We start from the raw sequence: 23,229 nt of genomic DNA, 5'->3' as shown, positions 1-23,229 counted from the left end.
CTTTTTGAGCAATCTGAGATACAGTAGCTCTTCTATTAGATCGGACTACAAGAGTAAGACTGGATACATTAGTGAGCCTTAGTCACACATGATCCTGTCTTCAGTTTACTGGTTTAACTTCCTTGGACCACTTTTGGTACAGTATGTCCTGACCACTGCAGACCAGGAATATTCCAAAAGACCTGCAATTTTGGATTTGCTCTGACCCATTCCTTTAACAATCACAATCTGGCTCGTGTCAAAGTCACCCACATCCTTATCCATACCATTTGGATTGCTGCATAATAAATTCCATCCAAACTCCAAGTATTGTGGGATGTTTCTGGTGTGCAGTGGTCAGGAAAGAGGGAAAACCGGTGAATGAGCGACAGAGTCATGGGCGGCCAAGGCTCACTGATGCACGGGACCTACTCAATATTAGGTGAGTGGTTATAATAATATGGCTGATCAGGTGTGTGTGTGTGTGTGTGTGTGTGTGTGTGTGTGTGTGTGTGTGTGTGTATATATATTTCTGTCTTCTGTCATGCTGCTTTTTACACCAACAGATGTTGCAATCAATCATTATCTATATACAAACCCATTTACAGCACTTACATTAATATACAATACTACATGATCATTTAAAAAAAGAAGGCCAAACACATAAACATGTAAGTATGTGAAAGAACCTCCTTTTCCTTAATGATTTGCAGTGTGCTGCTTTTCAAAATTTATATGATATATGATATTTCAAATATATGTGATTTAGTACCTTTAGAGGTACCTTTACCCAATTTTACAGACAATGATATTATACCATGACCAATGTGAATATTTTCTTACTCTTTCGAGACACCTAATGGTAACTAACATAAACAAGTTAACAGCAAATTCAGTATTTTTTATTATTATTATTATTTAATTTTTTTGTTGATTTTTTTTTGTAGAGCCCTCTGCCCAAATGTTACATCTAAGATTGTTTTAGTAAGAGTCACCACTAAATATCAAATCATACTGATTATATTTCTTAAGCATACATTTTTGAAGCATGTTTATATATATATATATATATATATATATACAGTATAAATCAGATATACACTGATATCACAGATCAGTGTTGCTGACAGACACTGATTGCTAAGTTACAATCATATTTTTTCGTGGTACTCTTTTCGTGTAATTTTACCATGTTCGTATCAAATGATTCATTCACAGTCTTCATAAAAGTCATAACCAGTCCCAAATACATGTCCACATATCCAGTTTTTCGTTTTTGTTTTTCATTCCCCTCATATGAAGTAAGAGCTGTTGCATCCAACTCCCTTTGCATCTTACATTCATGATTCAGTCAAAAAGAGAATTTAACTGTACAGTAATTGTAATGCTCAGGGGCGGCACGGTGGTGTAGTGGTTGGCACTGTCGCCTTGCACCACCAGGGTCCGGCTTTGATTCCCGTCTCTGTGTGCATGGTGTTTGCATGTTCTCCTCGTGCTTGGTGGGTTTCATTCGGGTACCCCGGTTGCCTCCCACATTCCAAAGACATGTAGGTTATGTTAATTGTTGTTCCCAAATTGGCCGTAGGGTGTGAATGAATGTGTGTATGTGTGTGTGCCCTGCGCTGGATTGGCACCCTGTCCAGGGTGTACCCCGCCTTGTGCCCTAAGCCTCCTGGGATAGGCTCCAGGTCACCGCCACCCTGAATACAGAATAATGTGGTATAGAAGATGAGTGAGTGAGAATGAGTGTAATGCTCAGAAACAGAGCATGATCTATAACTGCCATTCATTATTTATTGGACACAGTCTTTGGTCTCTAGTTCAGGAGCATCCGGATATGGCACATAAAGCCCTTTGGGAATTTGGTAGGAACTAACATTTTAGCTCTTTAGTTCTTGGAAATAGAGAGTTTAAGCTACTCTGAATATGTGCATGGTGTAAAAGTTTCAAAAAGTCGCACTGCAGGCAAACCAAGGGATTTGGCTGAGTACTGGAGCTGGCGTCTGTTAGAAACTCTATCTGAATCTAAAGCCCTTCTGAAACCTTCTCGGTAATAAAACTATGGTTAGTTATACTGTTGAGATAAGCCTTAAGTATTTATTATTTAATAAGACTACAGAAGTGTATCTAGGAAAATAAATATGGAAAAAAAAATCCTTTTACAGTATGTGCTCCCTAAGGATGCGGCTCCCTCATCTAAAAAGCCCATCTTTATCTGTCTCCTCCTCAGAAGGCAGTGGTGATCTGTGTCAATCCCTGGTCATTGCAGATTTCCAGGCCTTGGAAGGAGGAGAGTTCCACAGCTAGTCATACTGATCTGCCGCGACCTCCCTCACCTCTTCCCTCTGCCTGGCAGGTGTGCTCGCGGAGCGTGCTCCTGACCCGTGTCACGCCCATGCCGTTGGCCTTGGTTCGAGTCAGGCAGCAGAAATCACGGAAGCAGCGCTTGAAGTTCTCATCCAGAAAGGCGTAAAGAATGGGATTGAGGCTGCTGTTAGTGTAGCCAAGTGCCACGCAGAAGAAGTAGGCGCCCATGACGTCTGTGGTCTCCGGCACTTCAGGTGCCAGGACCTTCACCAAGATGAAGATGTGAATGGGCGTCCAGCAGATGACGAACACGGCAACCACTACTAGAACAAGACGCGTGATACGCCGCAGGTTACGGTCCTTCACACGTGAGCCTGATAGCAGACGGACACTCTTCAATCGCAACACCATTAGTGTGTAACACACACTGATAATGAGGAGAGGTGCCACGAATGCAAAGACAAACACACAGATCTTCATCAGGGTGTCCCAGTAGGCGTAGGGCTCAGGGAACTGCAGAGCACACTCTGTAGTACCTATAGTAAGAAACATGGAGGAACAAATAAGCATCTCATCTGCGAGAAGTAAATTAATGTAAAATGTAAAAGCTACAATCACCTTTGAAACAATAAAAAGACCCAACAAAATCATTTATATATATATATATATATATATATATATATATATAGATTATATATCATAGTATATATATACTACCGTTCAAAAGTTTGGGATGACTTTTTAACTTTTTTAACATGATCATTCCTGATTTTTATTTCCTTTTACAGACTTTATAACGCCTCTAATCTGAGGTGCTGTTAATTGATCATTTTTCAGGCTGATAACTCTAAATAAACTTCTCGTCTGCGGCAGAGGTAGGTTTTGGTCTCGCCCTCCTGGGATGGCCTTCATGAGAGCCAGTTTAATTATGGTGCTTAAAGAATTTGGCAAATGCACTTAATAATACTGTTCTTGCAAGAACTATTTCACAAAGGCTGACCTCTGTGTCTTAAAATATCAACTAACTGTTGTTTTTCTTGTTGTTATGTAATAACCTAATCCCATATGTATTATTTTATAGTTTTAAAATCTCCAGTATTGTTGTAGAATGTAGAAAATAAATCAATAAACAAAAACAAAGAAATTTGCAAGTGACCCCAAACTTTTGAACGGTAGTGTATCAATCATGAAATTGTGCAATGTCTCTCACTTAAAAAGAAGAGAGAGGCCTGTAATTTTCATCATAGGTATACCTCAACTGGCTCCACCCTCTTTGCAACTATAACAGCTTCAGCTCTTCTTGGAAAGCTTTTCACAAGGTTTAGGAATGTATTTATGGGAATTTATGGGTGGCCTGCACCTCAACCCAATATAACACCTTTGGGATGAATTAGAGCGGAGAGGAGCAGTCCTTCTCAGGTGTTTGAACCTCACAAATGCGCTTCTGGAAGAACGGTCAAAGATTTCCATAAACACACTCCTAAACCTTGTGGTAGTAAATAGTAAGATAGTGCTTAGTCATCCTGTTTTATTATTATGATTATTATTAACCTTTACATTCTGTTCTGGTCAAAAGGCCCATTTTTAATGTCTAAGACTACTTCATAATACCAGGTTGACATGACATTAATCAAATTTTTGTGTTATGTGTCTTGACGTAAAACAAGAATTTTCAGGACTCTATGGACAAAACAACCCCCAAAAAACAAGACTCATGCCATGTTTACTTGTAGTTCGATTTTACATGTGACATGAATAAGAACGGTCAGATCATACAGTAATTTCGTGACAAACCAACAATGGATGACAGCAACAGAAGTGACGATATTTAGTGGAAAGATGTTAATTATTTGAGCAGCAAAACAAAACAAATCAGCATTTGAAACAGTTGCGCTGTCACAAAGTCACTCTTGGTTAAATCAACAAATTTACCCATGAAAAACACAATTGAGCAAAACAAGTTTGTAATGTGACCATAGCATTGCACAGGTGAAGAATACTTTTTAGGATGTGAGATGAATTAAGTACCATTGTTGGTCTGAGTACTTCCAAGGACCATGACCGGGATGCCTGCGGCCGAGGACAAAACCCAGATGAGGATGTTGATGATCTTGGCTTTGACAGGTGTGCGGAAATCCAGCGCCTTGACTGGGTGACACACGGCCACGTAGCGGTCCACGCTCATCATGGTGAGAGTGAAGATGCTGGTGAACATGTTGTAGTAGTCAATGGAGATGAAGACCTTGCACACCACTTCTCCAAAGGGCCATGAGTTGAGCAGGTAGTCTGCACTCTGAAAGGGCATGGTGGTGGTCACAAGGGCGTCAGCTACTGCCAGGTTGAAGATGTAGATATTGGTGGCTGTTTTCATCTTAGTGTATCTACCAGAACATTGAAAAAGAGCCAATAAAAAGAAATAACAAAAGTGGGACTTAGTGTAATAGTAACTAATGATTTGGTATTGCCAAAGGAATATTTTTACTTAAACTTGTATAACAGCAAATTTGCCCCAAAACAGCAGAAATATCTAATTAGTAATTTCCTTAGGGAAAATTCCAGTTGTCCTTACTGGTCTTCTGGTGCTTGAGTGCCTACCTGCTCACTTAAACAAATATGAAACAGGAGTTCAGGTATTCACAAGATACAGTACTGTAGGCTTAGCTCTTACCTGTAAAAATACCTTCCTGAAATGTCACTTCATGAGGTATGAGTCACATATAATTGCTCTGAACTTCTAATTTTTTTTCATTTTTTTTTTTTATATGTAATTTTGGATGATTTATTTTCCACTTTTTTTACATTTATTCATATTCCTGTTGTTTCACACGATTCTTACACATTATATTTTAAGAATTCTTATGATTAATTAATTAATTAACTTATTTATTTATTCATCTTTTATACTATTTATGTTTTTTTTTCTTTGTATTTGATTCATTTTTACACCATTCACTGATTTTTACATTTAATTTTATATAATTTATAAATTTTTACAATGCATTACTTAAATAATTTATGATATTATTTTATGCACACACTGTAGTTAATTTTTTATTGTTTTGTGTGATTTTACAAATGAATGATTAATGTTTCATCTCACCCATGTCTTATAGTTAATTTGCTTCACATGTGGTTATTTTCACATGCACTTTTAGATTTTTATGTGATCTAATCTCTTTTATTTATAACCCCCCTAATCCAAAAAAGTTGGGACATTATGAAAACTGGCGATAAACCCAAAAAGTAAAGTCTCTTCAATTGTATTTTAAATGAAAACTCTACATCTACATACTATTTGATGATTTACCTTGTGAAATTAAACATTTGTTTAAAATATCCACTCTGTTTACCAATGGGTAGAGTCACCATTTCTGTTAATAACACTTTTTAAGCTTTTGGGCACTGAAGACAACCTGAGGTTGGCCAAGTTTAGCTTATTATGCAGGTCTTTAGCTGTGCATTTGTTTGGGTTATCGTTGCCATATTTTGCATTTCATAATGCGCCACACATTCTCACTTGGATCAGGGGGGCCAATCCACTGTAGCACCCATACTCTGTGTTGCATGTGTAGGATGAGCAGAATGCGGTTTGGCGTTCTCCTGCTGGATAATACAGGGACGTCACTAATAAAGATGGTGTTGACTCCGAAAAGAAAATTTCTCTGCATCAATAGTGCCCTTACAGAGATGTAGTTTACCCATGCCATGGGCACTGGCACACACTATGCTATGACTGATGCTGGATTTTGAACCTGATAATTACTTGGATGGTTCTTTACCTCTTTCACCAAGAGAACCTGTTGGCTGTTGTTTCCAAAACTATTTGAAATGTTGACTCATCAGACCACAAAACACATTTCCAGTGTACAGTACAAGTGTCTACCTTAGAAAAGACAGATTTATAGACAGAAAAGACAGAGCCTTTGGACAGCATTGATATATGGCGTACTTAAAGTTGCATTTGTAAATGCTGCAATGAATGGTGGTAACCAAGCCCACATCATGATAATCACTACAGAGGCATGAAAGTTATATTCAGTAACAAGCTTATTCGAAAACTAGTTTTCGGTCCCTACCATTTTAACGAGATTTGACGAGTTTCCTTGAATTTCTTAATAATATTGTGTACTAGCATTGGGGAATGTTGTCCTAAAAGTCTAGGATAATTTGCTAGCACATCTGTTGGCAGCACATCAGCTAGCCTCTCCACATCCTTGCTCTAGAAGAACTAGGAATTTCTTTGAAACATAATTGATTCACCTGTTTAACAGCTCTTGTTTCTCATCACCTTGTACTTTATTTCAAGCATTTCTACTTGTCACCTTGTTATTAGTCCTAAATTGGCCCTGTCACAACTTCTTTTAGTGCAGCCAAAAGATTTGAAATGATTAGCATATTTAAAAAAAAATAAACAATTAAATTCACATGGCAAAAAAAAAAATCTAATAATGTGTTGGTGTAGTGTTTTCAATATAGTACAACGGGAAAGATACTTTACAGATGATTCCTTATTAATTATATTGCCAATTTCTATACTTTCTAGAATTTCTAGAATTGGGGTTGTATTTTTACATCATTGTACAGGCTTTTTTAAACGCTACATGTGATTTCTTTCAGTATGTTGCATTAACTTTACATTGCTTTATTGACTTTCATTGTTATTGATTACATTTTCATAAATTTTACATTCTTGATTGATTTGCATGTTATTTCGGATGTCATTTATTTCCATACAAATCATTTTTAATATGTTTACTTGAATTTATATGTGCTTTGTCATATTTTAAAATCCACTTTCACATGCTTATCTTTCACATTAAACAGCCACAACACTAACCTCATCAGGAGGTGAATTGAATAACATTGATTATCAATTATATTCCAGTCATACTTATCTATGACCATGGAGCCCAAAGGCTAGCCTGTCTGGTCCAATCCTATAGAAAATAAAATATTGTTCGAATGACTGAACAAAGTTATTGCATGCTATGATAGAAAAGTATTAAAACACAGGCTGCCACATATTGAGCTTAGAAGGCAAAGGCTGTCAATGCAACCTCCAAATTTACCAGATCTCAATCCAACCAAGTACCACTGGTATGTGCTCAGTGAATAAGTAGAGGGTCCACCCTGAAACCCTATGACTATGTGAATTGCCCTTGTTGTAACCATATTTGTATAAACATGCATCCCATTCATGGTGTATTCTAGCTGCATAACCCCAGGACATTTTCCCAGGATTGAAACCTGTTACTGAATAAATGAATGAAGTGTATCGTCATGATCACTACTGATTAAAGCTAATTAAAGGCATGCACATTCCAACAGTAGGTAAAAGATACTACTAAATGGACAAAACATGCATAATTGATGATGCATCCACAAGATGGTTCTGTGTCTTTTTTGATGTCCGAAAGTGCAATAAGCTTTATGGTGGCTTTATGGTTAGCGCTGTCAGCTTGCACCTCCAGACTCCAGGTTCGATTCTCGCTACCTCTCGCTAGTTTGCGTGTTCTCCCTGTACTTGATGGGTTTCCTCCCATTCTCCAAAGACATGCAGATTAAGCTAATTGTTATTCCCAAATTGCCCGTATTGTGTGTGTGTGTATCCTGTGATGGATTGGCACCCGGTCCAGGGTGAGAAAATAGTGAGAGAGTGCATTGGAATTTTTTTTTTTAAAAATGAGCCAAACATGATTAGGTAGGTTTTTTTTTTTTTTTTTTTATCTGGAGCTCTCACTGAGTTTTGATATCCACTTGGGGGTGCCAGACCACCTATTTGCAAACATTGTTCTTGTATCTTTGGACAGACTTTCAAACATTTCCAGAAGAAGTGAACATATTACAGCTCATACAAAAATAACATTTTATCAACAATTACTTTCTGTAGGAATAGTGGTTACAGCCATCATGACTGTCATCATGTTTTTTGTTTTTTTTTTACTTACCTTATAATGACATACATCACCAGGCAGTTTCCCACCAGGCCAACGACGAACACCACGGAGTAGACAGCTGTGATGACAGGCACGATGGGGGACAGGGTGTCGACCTCGCTTGTCCAGGTCTCATTCCCTGAGGAGTTCACAGGCGCTTCCAAGTTCCCCAAGCACTCCTCAACAGCAGCAGATGCACACTGATCCTCTTTAAAAATCTGCATCACGCTCATATCCATCTAAAAAATTACAATGATTTAAAAAGCTAGTTTTCGCTTTATTCCTCACACACACATATCTTAGGCACCAACGTTCAATAGAAAACCCAATCGAAAGTCAATCAGCAAGTTATAGGTGAGACAGATCAGATGAGAGCAGCAGCTCAACCCCTAAAGAAGAAAAACAAGAAGCTTACCGTGTTGTTCGGTCAAACAGACAAGGAGCGAAAAAATGAATCAAACAGTGGGAGGAAAAGAAAAAAAAACCTTGTGGAAAGTCTCCGACGCGATTAAAAAAAAAATAAAGCAGTGTTTGTTCTCGCACAGGATGCGTTTTTCACGCGCACGAGCGCTCCAGATGCGCTCCAGCGGTGCCCGCGTGATGACATCAGAGCGCAGCGCAGCGCCTGAACCGCCCGCAGAGACACACACCGACTCTCAATGAAGTTTCCGAGAGGAAGTGTCGGTTTGGCAGTGTGTGTGTGTGTGTGTGTGTGTGTTTATATTCCTAAGATGTCATCCCTTGCTGTAAATGGAAATGGGACGTGAAAGAAAATCCTCCTGGAACACATGCAGGGTTAGAAAATAGTCCTCTCAGTCTTTCCTATTTGATGTCCAGCCACGTTTATCAGGACAAAACGTACCCGTACCTGGAGCTTTCCTTATTTTACACACTTCACGTGTAGTATGTTTCTTTTATATAAAAATATACCAACCGTTTTATCTACAGGACCATTGTTTGAACTTTTTATTAGCTTAATCAGAGTAATAAATGTCTTGTACCTTAAGGGTCTGGGTTCGATTCCTGTCTCTGGTAAGTGTGTGGAGTTTGCATGTTCTCCTCGTGTTTAGTGGGTTCACTCCGGGTATCCCGGTTTCATCCCACAGTCCAAAGACATGCAGATTCCTCTAACTGGTGTTCCCAAATTGCCAAATTGCTTGTAGTAGGTGTGTGTTGTTGTTGTTGTTGTTGTTGTTGTTGTTTTCTCACAGTAGATGTCATCCCTTGCTGTAAATAGATGTGGGACGTAAAAAAGAAAAGTCTTTTTAGTCTTTCCTGTTTTATGTCCAGCCACGTGTATCTGAACCTGTTACACACTCAGAACAAAACATACCCGTACCTGGAGCTGTTTTTATTTTACACACTTCACATACCTGTAGTATGCTTCTTTTATATGGAAGTACGAACTGTTTTATCTACAGGACCATTGTTTTAACTTTTTATTAGCTTAATTAGAGTAATAATCTGGGTTCGATTCCTGTCTCTGGTAAGTGTGTGGACTATGCATGTTTTGCCCATGTTTAGTTGGTTTCCTCCGCTTACTCCAGTTTTCTCCCACAGTTTAAAAACATGCAGATTAGGCTAATTGGTTTTCCCAAATTGCTTGCATTAGGGGTGTGTGTGGTGTTGCTGTTTTTTTTTTTAGATGTCATCCTTTGCTGTAAACCTATAAAAAAAAGTCAGTTTATCTACAGGACCATTGTTTTACCTTTTTATTAGCTTAATTAGAGTAATAAATGTCTTTTACCTCCAGGGTCTGGGTTTGATTCCTGTCTCTGGTAAGTGTGTGGAGTTTGCATGTTCTCCTCGTGTTTAGTGGGTTTCCTCCGGGTATCCCGGTTTCCTCCTACAGTCCAAAGAAATGCAGATTTCTCTAACTGGTGTTCCCAAATTGCTTGTAGTAGGTGTGTGTTGTTGTTGTTGTTGTTGTTTTAGACGTCATCCCTTGCTGTAAATAGAAGTGGGACGTAAAAGAATTGAATAATTCAAATAGAGTAAAAATTCACCTCCAGGGTCGAGGGTTTGATTCCTGTCTCGGGTCCGAATGCGTGGAGTTTGCATGTTCTCCTCATGATTAGTGGGTTCTTGCGGGTGCTCTGGTTTCCTCCCACAGTCCAAAGACATGCAGATTAGGCTAATTGATGTTCCAAAATAGTAGGTGTACAGTATAGTAGGCCTTTGTAGTACAGTAGTTGTGCGTGTGTGTGGATGTACGTGTGTGTGTTTTTTTAAATGTCATCCCTTGCTGTAAATGGAAGTGGGACGTAAAAAACATCCTTACAGAAAATAAGGAACACATGTTGAGCTGAAAATAGTCTTCTCAGTCGTTCCTGTTTGATGTCCAGCCACATTTATCTCTACCTGTCACACACAGAACAAAACGTACTGTACCTGGTGCCCTTCTTGACAGTAGTGTCATGTACTTAGTAACAGTAATATGTTTCTTTTTAATGGAAATACAAATCTTAATTAAAAACCTAACTGCAGTAATAATTACCTCCAGGCTCCAGGTTTGAATCTCACCTCAGGTCTGAGCGCATGAAGTCTGTATGTTCTCTTCGTGCTTGGTGGGTTTCCTCCGGATACTTTGGTTTACAAAGACATGCAGATTAGGCTAATTGCCATTTCCAAATTGCCTGTGGTATATGAATGAGAATGTGAAAGTGTGCGTGTGTGCCCTGCAATGGATTGGCATCCTGTCCTGGATGTACCCCATAAGATCTCCAGGCCCCCTGTAACCGCAGGATAAAGCAGTATAGACACAGATGAAAGTGGATGATGAAAGGTTGTATAAATAAATATATAGTAGATATATAGCATAAGGATTTACAGGTTGGCCCAAGAGTGCACTGTATTTTCTAAGCCATGGTGGTTCTGAAATACTATAATACTAGAATAATATATTTAGAAAATTTTTTTGGGGATTTGTCCTTTTTATTCTAGAAGTTGCCACATTGAATCATTTGATCCACAAGATCTATAACAGGTTTTAACGCCAGATGCCCTTCCTCCCGCAACCCAGCATTCAGTGACTGGGTTGTCGGGGTGTAGATCATGGCTAGGCAAGTTTGGTCTTCAGTTCTGCAGATTTCAGCTCTGTAGGATTGCGGCTCTCTACCCCTGTTGTAGGGTTAAGGGTTTTGCCCAAGGATCCAACACCGGTGACCCAGTGGTGGCAGGGCTCAAACCCCCAACCCTCCAATCAGCAACCCAGAAAGCCTCAACCACATGAGCCACCACTGCCCCCAAAACTGAAAATTACATATAAGGCCCACCCTGTACATACAGTAGCTCTGGGTGCCGTCAATGTAAAGTTTCTCTGAACGTTCTTATGTTCTCCTGATGCAGACATATGGGTTTTTACTGTGTTCTTTAGTGTTGTTGCACATATTGTCATGTGTATCAGGTATGCATGAGGTGTAAAAGTTTTTGTAAAATCATCCATTCAACACATTGGCATCACATCCAGGTTGTATTTCTGCTTTATGCCCAGATGCTCCTAATACACTGTGACTCTGACTAGGATATATATATATATATATACTGTATAAAGTTCAGAGTCACAGTGTATTAGGACATCTACTGTATATATAAAGTTATATTAAAGACAATATTTTCATTTTTTCATTTGACTTTTACACATCAGATCAGATACTCTTTGCAGCTTTGTGTGCTTTTTGAGTTTACAGTTGGAACGATTGGCTTATTCAGCACCACTGCCTGGTCCCTCACTGTGCTGTTTGCTGTGTTCTTAATGAACACATACTGGGTATTTTTTTTCTTCTCCAAGCTGCACTTTCATCCCTCCTGCTGGTTAGTTGCTCTCTAAGTATTTGACTTGTCGTCTGAATCAAAGCTTTTCGTTTCTTTCCTTACAGGCTGGAGAGCACCCTGGTGCCACAAAGGGATGGGGACATATGGCCTCAATCGTGAAATCAGAAAACTGTACCCAGTTGGTCTGTTATGTCCTCAGATTCTTCATATTCTTATTAAGATGTTCACATACTGTAGGTTTATTCATTAAGACTCTGTTATCAGCCATCAACAATCACAAGGTCGATGATCTCTCCTCAGGTGGGTCCATTCATGGTGATTCTCACAAAAAAGTATCCAAGGAGTAAAAAAAATAGCCAAACACAAATGGATCTTTTAGCCATTGTAAGGAAACACATCGACAAATGTGCTTCTCTCTGGCAGAGCCAGACAACCTGCTGGTAGACGATGCCGCAACTGGCATAGCTGTCATGTCTGGGAAGCACATGTGACAGAACTAGCTCATCTTACAAGGCTTGTTTTTTTGTTACTGAAACCATGTCTTATCCTATTTAACAATTTCATTTTATATCATTTTATAATTTTATATTTAACATGTTCCGAACAAATGTATATAAACCAATTAAGAAAATATATCCATGACAAATGTCACATACTGTAGGGTTTTTAACCCTAAAATTATCAAAATGTGTTTCATTTGGTCTTATCAGTCTGTGTTATATCCCCATGAGAACCAGGTCTGGGCTCCTGTAGGTTAACTAGACATCTCTTTAAAAAAATAACAGTAAGGGAAAGCCTGCTTCAGCAATAATTTCCCTGAGTGTCTAACTTGAGTGGTAACTACTCCACTGCAGAAATGATATCCTTCAGTATTTGCACCTCAAGACCATGCAGTTTAATAACGCTCTGTTGTTTCGCTCACTTTGAATACATTTTTAACACGAAGCACATTTGCCCTTTAGTAGGAGATTCTTTCATGGCAGATGTCAAGTGAAAATGATTGCTCTTTTGACAGGGCTTTAAACTTGCCACATGCTGAAGCAGCTGCAACTAGACCAAAGCTTATGCTTTCTGCAAGTGGGTATAAAAAAACAGTCATATCCAGGTACTACCTGCTAAATCAGTGGCGGTTATGTTTTTATTACATCTTTTTTTTTTATTACCACAGTAAATTAACCACCCAATACGCTCTGTAGGCTAAATCCAGTGAACATAAAAGAGATAGGTGCAAGCACTGCAGCGTAAATGATCCCACTGACTATTTGTTCTTGCAGTCTGTACCCATGAAGCCTTTCACTATAAAATATAAGATTATAAAGACTGTAGACTTGATAACATCTTTTAAGAATTGAGCTATGCAAATATTTAGTAACTTGCAAATATCAGCCTGTTTCTAAATCTCACAAATCTTACAGACTATCTCAATTTGTCCATTCGCACTCAGTACAGAAAGTGATAATATGTACTGTATGCTGACTATACATAAACTATTTTGTGTAGTCAGGATACATACAGTATTACCACGTTCTGTATTCAGGACATCTATAAATAGACAAATTGTGAAATTTATGATCATGTGATTATGTTATGATTATGTTCATGATATACTGTAGCATGCAAGAGACAAAACTGTTAATTGCTGTATGTTTGGATTTATGAAAATTGTTCTCTTTGAGACAGCATAGTAGCTTAGTGATTAACACTTTCGATTCACAACCCCAGGATTGGGGTTCGAATGTTGTCTTAAGTCTATGTGCATGGACTTTGCATGCTCTCCTCTAGTTTCCTTCCAAAGTTTAAAGAGATGTAGGCCAATTGGAGTGTGTGCTTATGCTGTGTAATGTGTTGTTCCTTATCTTGCATATGTTTAAAGCTAGAATACTGAAGTAAATAGGATTACTGAAGTCCCATAAGGACGCAGCAGGCCTACACTTAAAATGAATGATGAATCATTGCTTATTGTCTTATTGTCTCAAGTCTTATTGTGCTAAAACTTTATTAGTTCAAACTCATCAGAAGGTCAGAAAAGACATTATTTGTGCCTGGAGTTTTCATTAATTAGCACAAATAATCTGTACCACCAAGTTCTAGCATAAAGTCGTACAGTTTGAAGACTACTTTTTTTAAGACCTGTCCATCAAAATTACATACATTAATATTACCATTAGCGGGCTTCTGTAACTTGGACATCAAGTGTTAAAATGCCTCTGGGTACCACAGGAGGTGTGGTAGGTAAAGGCCACATGTGTCAGGCATGGGCCTGTTGTGTTGAGAGACACTACATGTCACTTGAGCAGTGGTTCAGCATCCATGTCCTACAACCAGCTGCCAATTAGGAAACGTCAGTCTGTCTAGATGTGTTAATGGAGATGTTGTAAATACCATTTCCTGACCCAAAATAGCCCTGAATATCTATTCAAGTAGCAGTTACTGTACAACGAGGCTTGTTTTCGCCTTGTAAAAACATGCACTTTTCACCATGGTGACGGAAAACACAGGGCCAGCACTTGATGAAAGGTAACTCCTTATTTTTCTAAACAATGTTTATAATGTTTCCAACCATTGGATTCATAATGTGCTTTATTATTACAGGATATTAGAAAGATACCCAATTTGATCAGATCAAGTTTTAAAGCAAGCTTTCACTGCCACCACATGAAAGCGAACCTTCATTATTATAATATTTGCATATTTTGTTTCTTCCAACGATAGCACCAAGAACCGAAACTTCTTCGTTATTAAATTCTTTATTACCCCAGAGCTGTTGAATTCTCCGAACCTTGGTCGGAAGTTATCGACTAATATTCTATAACAATATCTCAGGCAGTGGGTCTGGTTACATTTTAAAGAACTTTAATTAACTAAAGTTAATTTTAAGAACTCATTTTATTCATTACTTTAGAATGAGGATAGTAATAAACAGATTTTTAAAATCTGTTTATTTATGAAAATGTATAATCTTAAAAAAAAAAATTATGATTGTACATCTTAGGATAATATATATAATATTTATACTCTGCAGGACAAAGGGGTGAAGTTTTTCAGTTTCTTGATAACATTCCACTTTATTTATTTATTTATTTATCCACAGAAAGAAACTTGTTTCAGGAACAATCCATGACATTACATGTAACTATTAATAATTAAAGTACATACATTTTAAGTAGCCCTTAAAACCTTTTTTTTTTTGTTTTGCGGATGTTTTTTAATAGGCATATACTTTATAGGCCTCAGGATTGTGCAGTATAGAGCACAATGCAAAATGTTCAATATGATCAACTGAATTTTATGTTACTGTAAATTTTAACTATACAGTACAAATATGACTGAGCAAACAAAAAAGGGTCACATCAGCAAAGAAATAGCACATTTTCTACATTATCACATGTTTTATGGTTGTTTTTACGACACAAATTCTTATTTAAATAAATAAATAATAAAAAAAATCAAACAAATAATAATAATAATAATAATAATAATAATAATAATAATAAATAAATTAATTCTTTTTTGTTAAATAAATGGCATAATGTAAAAAAAAAAAACTTTCATTCAAAAAGTTGTTGTTTGTCTGAGGTTGTACAGTTTTTGCCCAATACTAAGCTCAGTTATGATCAGTTCATATTTATTAATATTTAGTAATTTTATACTTAAATTAAAAGATGGGGCACTAAGTTTTACACATGAATATACATGCGTTTATAAGTTTTACTGTAACAGTACGTGACACCAACAAAATTAAAATAGAAGCTCTATCAATATGTGTCATACTGTATTCTGAATATTCTTTGATGTAACTATGGATACAGGGCAGCAATGTTTTATTGCTCAGGCATTTAAGACTTTGAAAAAGAGAAGCAACCGTCATTGGTTTGACAGGAGCATAAAACATAGCAAATTTACAATGTGAATAAAAAAGCACTTCATGAAACAGTGAAAATCATTCTCATCATTGTAAATAATTGTTTGTGGTGACGTTATAGTTCTGAGTAAGAGTAAGAAAAAGCTTCAAATACAAAAACTGCAGCAGAGCAAATAAAGAGCGAGTCTTCTAATGACCTCCTTCCCATATATGCATCACACCACCACACTGATTTCATCTAAGCACACTACTAATGGATCAATATACTGTACATTACTATTAAATGTCCAGAACCCACGTCCTTACAGTATATGAAACCAATATGATGTGGAGATGACATGTTGCTAAGAGACTGGTATTTTTGTGTCAGGCACTTTATTTTTCCTGCACTCTCCTTTCTTACATCGCCTAATGTAAGGGATTATTGGGGCAGAAAGCAACTTCATTCTGCTTTTATTTTAAAAGGTTCATGTTAGAAAAGAGCCATGTCGAGTCAAGTGTTCTTTGGCCACCTCTGAGGCTCGGTTCAAGTGGTTGATACTTCTTGTGGGGACATGTAGGAAGAAACGCAAGAGCAGCTCATTCAAAGAAACCATTGCTCAAAGGCTTAATTAGAGTTCTTCAGAACTGTCTGTGCCATAATCTTGTAAGGTTTATGCATGGAAGGAGCTCACCAGCCCTGACACTACAATGGGTATGAAGATTATAATAAGAGTGTTTGACTGATAGTGCATCTGGTCAGTAACCTAGTGAACCAGTGTAAGGATATATTTATTGATGCACACTTCGAAGCACGTATGTAAGTTGCCCTGGCTAAGGACGTCTGCAAAATGCTGAGAATGTATGAAAGTAAATGTATCAAAAGTATTAACCAGGATGTTTCCTGATCAATAAAGAAGTCAGAAAACTTAATCAGTGAGATGCTAAAATAAAAAATTTTAAACACACAACATAAGGTCTCTCAACCACAACACCACCACAGGACTAATACTATTTTCTAAAACATCCACAATCATGACATTGGCTCTTTACACTCATGGACACATTCATGCGCACTTTATATTTATATTTCATTTCTTGGATCATTGCACACAAGTCATTTTAATAAGTCACCTTCATACATATTTGCACATTCCACAGTCATTTTTCTTTATTTAAACTAAAATTTTCATTTTTTTATATATATATTTTTTTCTATATTGCACAGAATTTTTTTTTGTTGTACAAAAATATTTTATTTTTGTTTTACCTAGCTAAATTTTTTTTTTTATTGTATTACTTTTTTATTCATATTTATTTCTTAATAATAAGCTTTTGTTTTTTAAGGTCGTTGGCGGTCGTGTAAGCATTTCACTACATATCGTACTGTATATGACTGTGTATGTGACAAATAAAATTTGAATTTGAACAGGCTTTGATGCTGTGAATACAAAAATGTTATATTTTTGTGACTTAAACAGAATTGGTTTTAATATTTAAAATACATGGCGATTATTAAATATAATAAATGTAAGAGTTTTTTTTTTTAGTGTGTGTGTGTGTGTGTGTGTGTGTGTGTTGGGGGCTGTACACACTCCTTGCTGCTGAACATTTAAGAGGTGCAACCAAAGTATAGACTTGTGAAGGAAGATGGGGGAAAAAAATGAGAATTTCATTCTGTATGAAAGGAGATAGTGAAAGAGAGGCAGACAGAGCGAGAAAAAGAGATATAGGTAGGAGTGTTCTCATGCTTTCATAATGACCTTGAAGTGTGAATGCAGGACCCTGAATGCAGCAAGTTTGTTTAGAGGCTGTGATGTTTCTATGGCAACCAGAGTTTCCTTGGAGAGCATCAGGAATCTGGCAGTTCAAGATGTTATTCCAGACGTCATATCCTTAATCTGTGAGACAGATGAGGTGAAGCGTTATGAATGAGATCAATTACAACTGGGGTGGATTCGATTAATTAAAGACTGCACCTTTTGTGCTCGGTAGGTAACAGGTTTTCTAAATGACTGAATGAAAGTTAGGGGCAGGAAGAAGACTGGACTTTGCATGCACTATGGTATGTCTCAGAAGATACAAAGGGACAGAGACATCAAGACAGTCTCCTGGAGCTGTCAGCCTGAGGCAGTGACTGAGGCATTTCCCTTCCCTGGGATTAAGAGGCCCAAACCTGTTCCGGCGTGACAGTGTCCCTGTGCACAAACCCAGTGCCGTGAAGACATGGCTTGCCAAGTTTGGAGTGGAAAAAACTTGACCTCGACCCCATCGAACACCTTTGGGATGAATTGGAATGCCGAGTGCACAACAGGCCTCCTCATACAGCATGAGTAATGTTCATGTGGCTGAATGAGCAAATCCCCACAGGAAAACTTTGAAATCTAGTGAAATGCCTTCCTAGAATATTGGAGAATATTGTAAAACTTTGGCAGTCACGTCCCCTCCATGACATCAATCACAACAGCTGATGGCAGAAGTACAGTATTGTTAACCGACATTAGGCTACTATGTACTGTAGCTTTGTTGATTATTATCTTCTAGGTGTTTTTCGAACCCCTCCCAGACCCCCCCCCCCCCCTCCAAAAAAAAATATAATAAAAATAAATACAAATTGAAACAGATACCTAATGATTATCTGATTATCTACAGGATTACCTGGGGATTTCTCATACAGATTAAAGAGTAAGCTGGCAACTGATAGCTTCAGTTCTGTTGATAATTTTTATATGTATTTTTCAAAAAAGAAGCAAACCTGTGAACGTGTGAAGAAGGTAATAAAGATATTAATTTGATTTATTATCATAACAAGATTACAAATATGAGATTCCTCCTGGATTTGGGGCCATTTGCTAGCATTAGCATTAGTGCAGGTAGCGTTGACTAATACTGACTTTTCATGCTTTTGAATTAATAGCTAACTAATTGTGAGCTAACTAACCGTTCAGGACTTGAGTCCCAAATAGACAGTTTAACTTTAAAAAGCAGACAATGGAAAGCGCACAAAAAGTTAAAATCTCTTTTTCCACACACTAAGTAGTGCCCCTGATCAGGGGCTAGAGAGGATTTGGGACTCAGCCTTGTGAAGCTACAGTAGATATCTCTGTAGCTCTCTTTGGTTTTAAAACCTAACATTGGTTTTTCTAATCCTAAGCCAATTACTAAGTAGTCAAGGTGTTTGAGATGACAATGTTAGCAGATGTGTTTTCTTGCTAAAAGTACCTCCGTGCCTGGTTCTGAATGTGGGTTTTAGCACTTACATCCAGTAAACAATGTCCTTCTTTCCATCTAGAAGTGGATGGGACCATGGAGGAGAGATGTCGTGACATCAGGTGCAAAAGAGGAATGGATCTAGAGACTTTTTTTTGGTTGTGAGTGCATAATATGCAGTCCTCTAAATCGAATAGAAGACTTACTACTTTACAACAAGGGGTAATTACTTCTCACAGCTAAAGGACAAGGGGCACTCCAAAAAGAGCCATTATGAACAAAGAAAACAGCTGGTTCAAATATAGGCGCTGGAACAGAAAGCTGGAACGACCTATTCTGAGGTCATGTAATCTCGTTGTATTGCAATTTCTGAATTTAATATTAAAGGGTCCAGTTAAAATAGATTAAATATTTTATGTTTGATAAACTGTATGAAAACACACAAAATACATGTTGTTTGGGTAGACATATTCTGTTAGGTAATGAACAAAATATGATAGGGGTGGTGTAATAGGGTAATAAATTCAAAATTCAAATTAAAATTTTTTTGGTTACATACACAGTCATACACAGTATGATATGCAGTAAAATGCTTAGACATAAAAAGGTAAAATAAAATAACTGTACAACAAAAATACACAATATAGAAAATATATGAAGAATATATGAAGAAATATAGAACAATAAGAGCAGCTGTACAAGTAGTCCACATATTTAAAGTGTCTTGTGCCGTGCAAATATGCTTAAAAGTGATTTATTTAAAGTGACTTGTGATAGAGTGATTTAACTAATGACCACGAAGTGTAGTTGTGCAGTGGCCACTAGTGTAAACAAATGTCCAGAATGTCCAGTGTGTGTGTAAAAACCATATGTGTGGGTCAGTACTATGTGTACTGATTGAGAGACCGTATCGCCTACGGGAAGAAGCTCCTCCTCAGTCTCTCTGTGTTGGCCTTCAGGGAGCGGAATCACTTTCCTGACCTCAACAGAGAGAACAGTCCATTGTTAGGATGGCCTTGGTCCAGCACCGCCTGCTGTAGATTGAGTGCAGGTCAGGGAGCTCGGTATAGATGCTAAACACACAACCCTCTGTAGAGCTCGTCTATCCTGCATGGTGCTGTTCCCGAACCAGGTACCTCACACTGAGGTATTTGAAGCTGTCCACTCTCTCCACTGGGCTCTCGTTGATGACGGGGTCTGGTAGTTCCTCTCCTGCTTAGTGCTGAAGTCCACTATCAACTCCTTTGTCTTACTGACGTTTAGAAGAAGGTTGTTCCTCTGGCACCAGTTGTCCAGATTCCTAATCTCCTTCAGGTAGGCCGTCTCGTTGTTTTATCAGAGATCAGGCCCACCACGACTGTGTCGTCAGCAAACTTAATGATGGTGGTGGAGCTGGTAGTGGCCACACAATCATATGTGTACAAAGAGTACAGCAGGGGGCTCAGAACACAAACCTGAGGGGCTCCTGTGCTGAGAGTGATGGAGGCTGAGACGTGTCCGCCCATCCTTACTGCCTGTGGTCTGCCAGTTAGGAAGTTGGAGATCCACTGACACATAGATGAGCTGTGTCCCAGATGCTCCAGCTTGGTGGTGAGTGTGGAGAGAATTATGGTATTAAATGCAGAGCTGTAGTCGATGAAGAGCATTTTAACATAATTCCCCCTTCTAGTGTCCAAGTGAGTAAGTGATGTGTGGAGGAGATGAGAGATGGCATCGTCTGTGGAACGATTTGGATGGTAAGCGAACTGTAGTGGGTCCAGTGTGTCTGGTAGTAAACAACGTAAATGTGGTGTTATATCAATATCATCCCAAACATTATTAATTTTAAGTAATAACAGTATTTTCTGAAGCTCATTTCTTCTTATCACTGTAATTTTCCAACTTTTTTTGTTAACAATGTAGACACATTAGCTCCTATTATAGTAGTTGTAAACAGTTATTCCCTCACCACTCTTTCTTTTTCTCTTTCTCCAAGACAAAAAAAATGCATTTTCTCCTATTACTAAGAAATCATCTGTCCTTAAGAGTCTCATGTGGTGAACATTACTGCCTGCTACAAAACTTTGGCACAGGAGACTCCTCCCATGAATTTTTTATAAAAGTCTGCATGCAACTATTATATTGTTTTCCTTTCAAACTTTTTAAAATATATTTTTCCGGAAGGCACAGTGGCTCAGCGGTTAGCACCGTTACCACTGAACTTTAGAGTCGGGGTTTAAATCTCTTCTCCGGTCTGCGCTTTTGGTTTTCCTTAGGAAATTGTCCTTGGATAAGCACTGTAGTCTGATTGGTGTTTTCAAATTGCCTACAATGTGTGATTGGGTGTCTGCCTGTGCCTTGTGCCATCCAGGGTTTTTGTCCTGACTTGAGCTCTGTGCTCTATGGAGTAAGGTCCAGGCCCTGCGTGAACACTAACCAGAATAATAAATAAATAATTAATAAATAGGTAAGAGAAAAAGGAATTGAATTAATGTACAGTATCTCACAAAAGGTAATGCACCCCTCACATTTCAGCAACCACTTTATGTTATGTTCTCAATGGACAATACTATAGAAATGAAAATTGGATATATTTTGGAGTAGTCAATGTGACGCTTGTATAGCAGTACAGATTTACAGCCTCTACAGTACATGCAGACTTAATGTCTAAATAACTGGCAACAAAAATGTCAAAGTGTCAATATTTTGTGTGAGCACCATGGTTATCTAGCATGGCCTTAATACTGCTGGTCATGAAATTCATCAAAGCTGCACATATTGTTGCTGGGATCCTCTTCCACTCCTCCATAATTCAATTCCATTTATTTCAAATGTATAGCGCTTTTAATAATTGACATTGTCGCAAAGCAGCTTTACACAATCAAAAGAATTATTGAAGTTTGTATAAAACGTGAATGTGTATGAATCAAAATGATAAGATTGTTTATGATGAGCAAGCCGAGGACGACGGCGCCAGTGGTGAGGTAAAACTCCCTGTCCCACATATCCATTTGACGAGATATCCAATAACGTCACGGAGCTGCTGGATGTTTGACACATGGCACTTCGCCACCTTCTGATTGAAGACAGGTGCTCAATAGGGTTGAGGTCTGAAGACAAACTTGGCCATTGACAAACACATGAACATGATGAATAAAACGTGATTTTTCATAGTTAGAGATGTACACTTAGGGTGTACTTACTTTTGTTGCCAGCTATTTTGCCATTATTGGCTGTATGTTGAGTTATTTTCAGAGGACAGAAAATGTACACTGTTATACAAGCTGCATATAGACTTTTACTCTAAAATATATCCAAGTTTCATCCTTTGAGACAATATACTGAAATTAGAGGGGTGTACTTACTTTTGTGAGTGAGTGCATATCATTAGTGCATATATGATGAGCATTTGCCATACAGGTTCATACAAGGAGTTATGGAGAGCACACCGATCTAAACCTTTGAATCGGCCGGCAATCAATACTCCATTCAGAGCTATTGTTATAGAAAAGTAATCTAAATACAGTACATTCCGAGCAATCAGAGTGGAGAATGCAGCAGAAACGTTGTAAACGGATTGTAAATTTTTATACAAGTCTCGTAGCAAGCTTGCACTTGTTATTAATATTCCAGCAATTCACTCATTACAAGATGTCTAATGTCATAAAAAGATATACTGTAAGAGACTGCAGCATCATGAGATTTTATAAAACAATCATGAAAAAAGTTTACGAGTTTATGCAATTAAAAAAAAATGAATACAGTAGTTTTTTAAAAAGAGCATGAAGGGCCTTATTGCTCATCTGTGAAATTGTGGCAGCGCTATAATGACATAATTTCAGAGTCCAGAGTCCTTCACCATGGTAATGTATGCCCTGTGTTTATAATTCAACACTGGTATTCACACGATGACATTTATGGCACAGTAATAGATCTGGTGATGTGATTAATCCAGAAGGCACAAACAAAGAAGAATAAAATAACTCCTGTCACCATGACAACAATCTGGCACGTCAATCTCTGAGAGTTCCCGTCATAGCTAGCTTTAAGACATTTCAGTTACAGTAAAGTGTGCTACTAAGCAGACTGTACATGTGCACAAGAACGCAGGAAATCTCCAATGATATCATGCCTTATTATAAATACTTGGGAAATGTATTGTAATGGGTCAGAAATTATCTGAAAATGTCAGTGTCTTAACAC

The 23,229-nt window shown here is 37.8% G+C and overlaps 1 protein-coding gene across 1 annotated transcript; it reads right to left on the bottom strand.

Moving 5' to 3' along the window:
• Positions 1-1,707: 1,707 nt before the first annotated feature.
• Positions 1,708-8,739, bottom strand: oprk1 (opioid receptor, kappa 1). The gene is made up of 4 exons (XM_053497084.1): positions 8,638-8,739; positions 8,235-8,461; positions 4,315-4,667; positions 1,708-2,822 (listed from the first exon to the last, which is right to left on the bottom strand). Exons 2-4 carry the CDS (start codon positions 8,459-8,461, stop codon positions 2,287-2,289), a joined length of 1,116 nt encoding a protein of 371 aa, XP_053353059.1. The 5' UTR covers positions 8,638-8,739; the 3' UTR covers positions 1,708-2,286.
• Between the last annotated feature and the right edge of the window lie 14,490 nt (positions 8,740-23,229).

This window comes from Clarias gariepinus, chromosome 1, assembly GCF_024256425.1.
Source record: "Clarias gariepinus isolate MV-2021 ecotype Netherlands chromosome 1, CGAR_prim_01v2, whole genome shotgun sequence".
Classification (NCBI taxonomy): Eukaryota; Metazoa; Chordata; class Actinopteri; order Siluriformes; family Clariidae; genus Clarias; species Clarias gariepinus.
The sequence above is the reverse complement of the archived record's forward strand: the minus strand, read 5'-3'. Positions and strand labels throughout refer to the sequence as shown.

Excerpts from the sequence above, each read along its gene's own strand:
- oprk1 (XM_053497084.1), bottom strand. The coding sequence starts at position 8,461 with ATGGATATGAGCGTGATGCAGATTTTTAAAGAGGATCAGTGTGCATCT. Across the intron at positions 4,668-8,234 it reads GTGATGTATGTCATTATAAG|ATACACTAAGATGAAAACAG; the intron begins GTAAGTAAAAAA and ends ATGTTCTGGTAG. Across the intron at positions 2,823-4,314 it reads AAGTACTCAGACCAACAATG|GTACTACAGAGTGTGCTCTG; the intron begins GTACTTAATTCA and ends TTCTTACTATAG.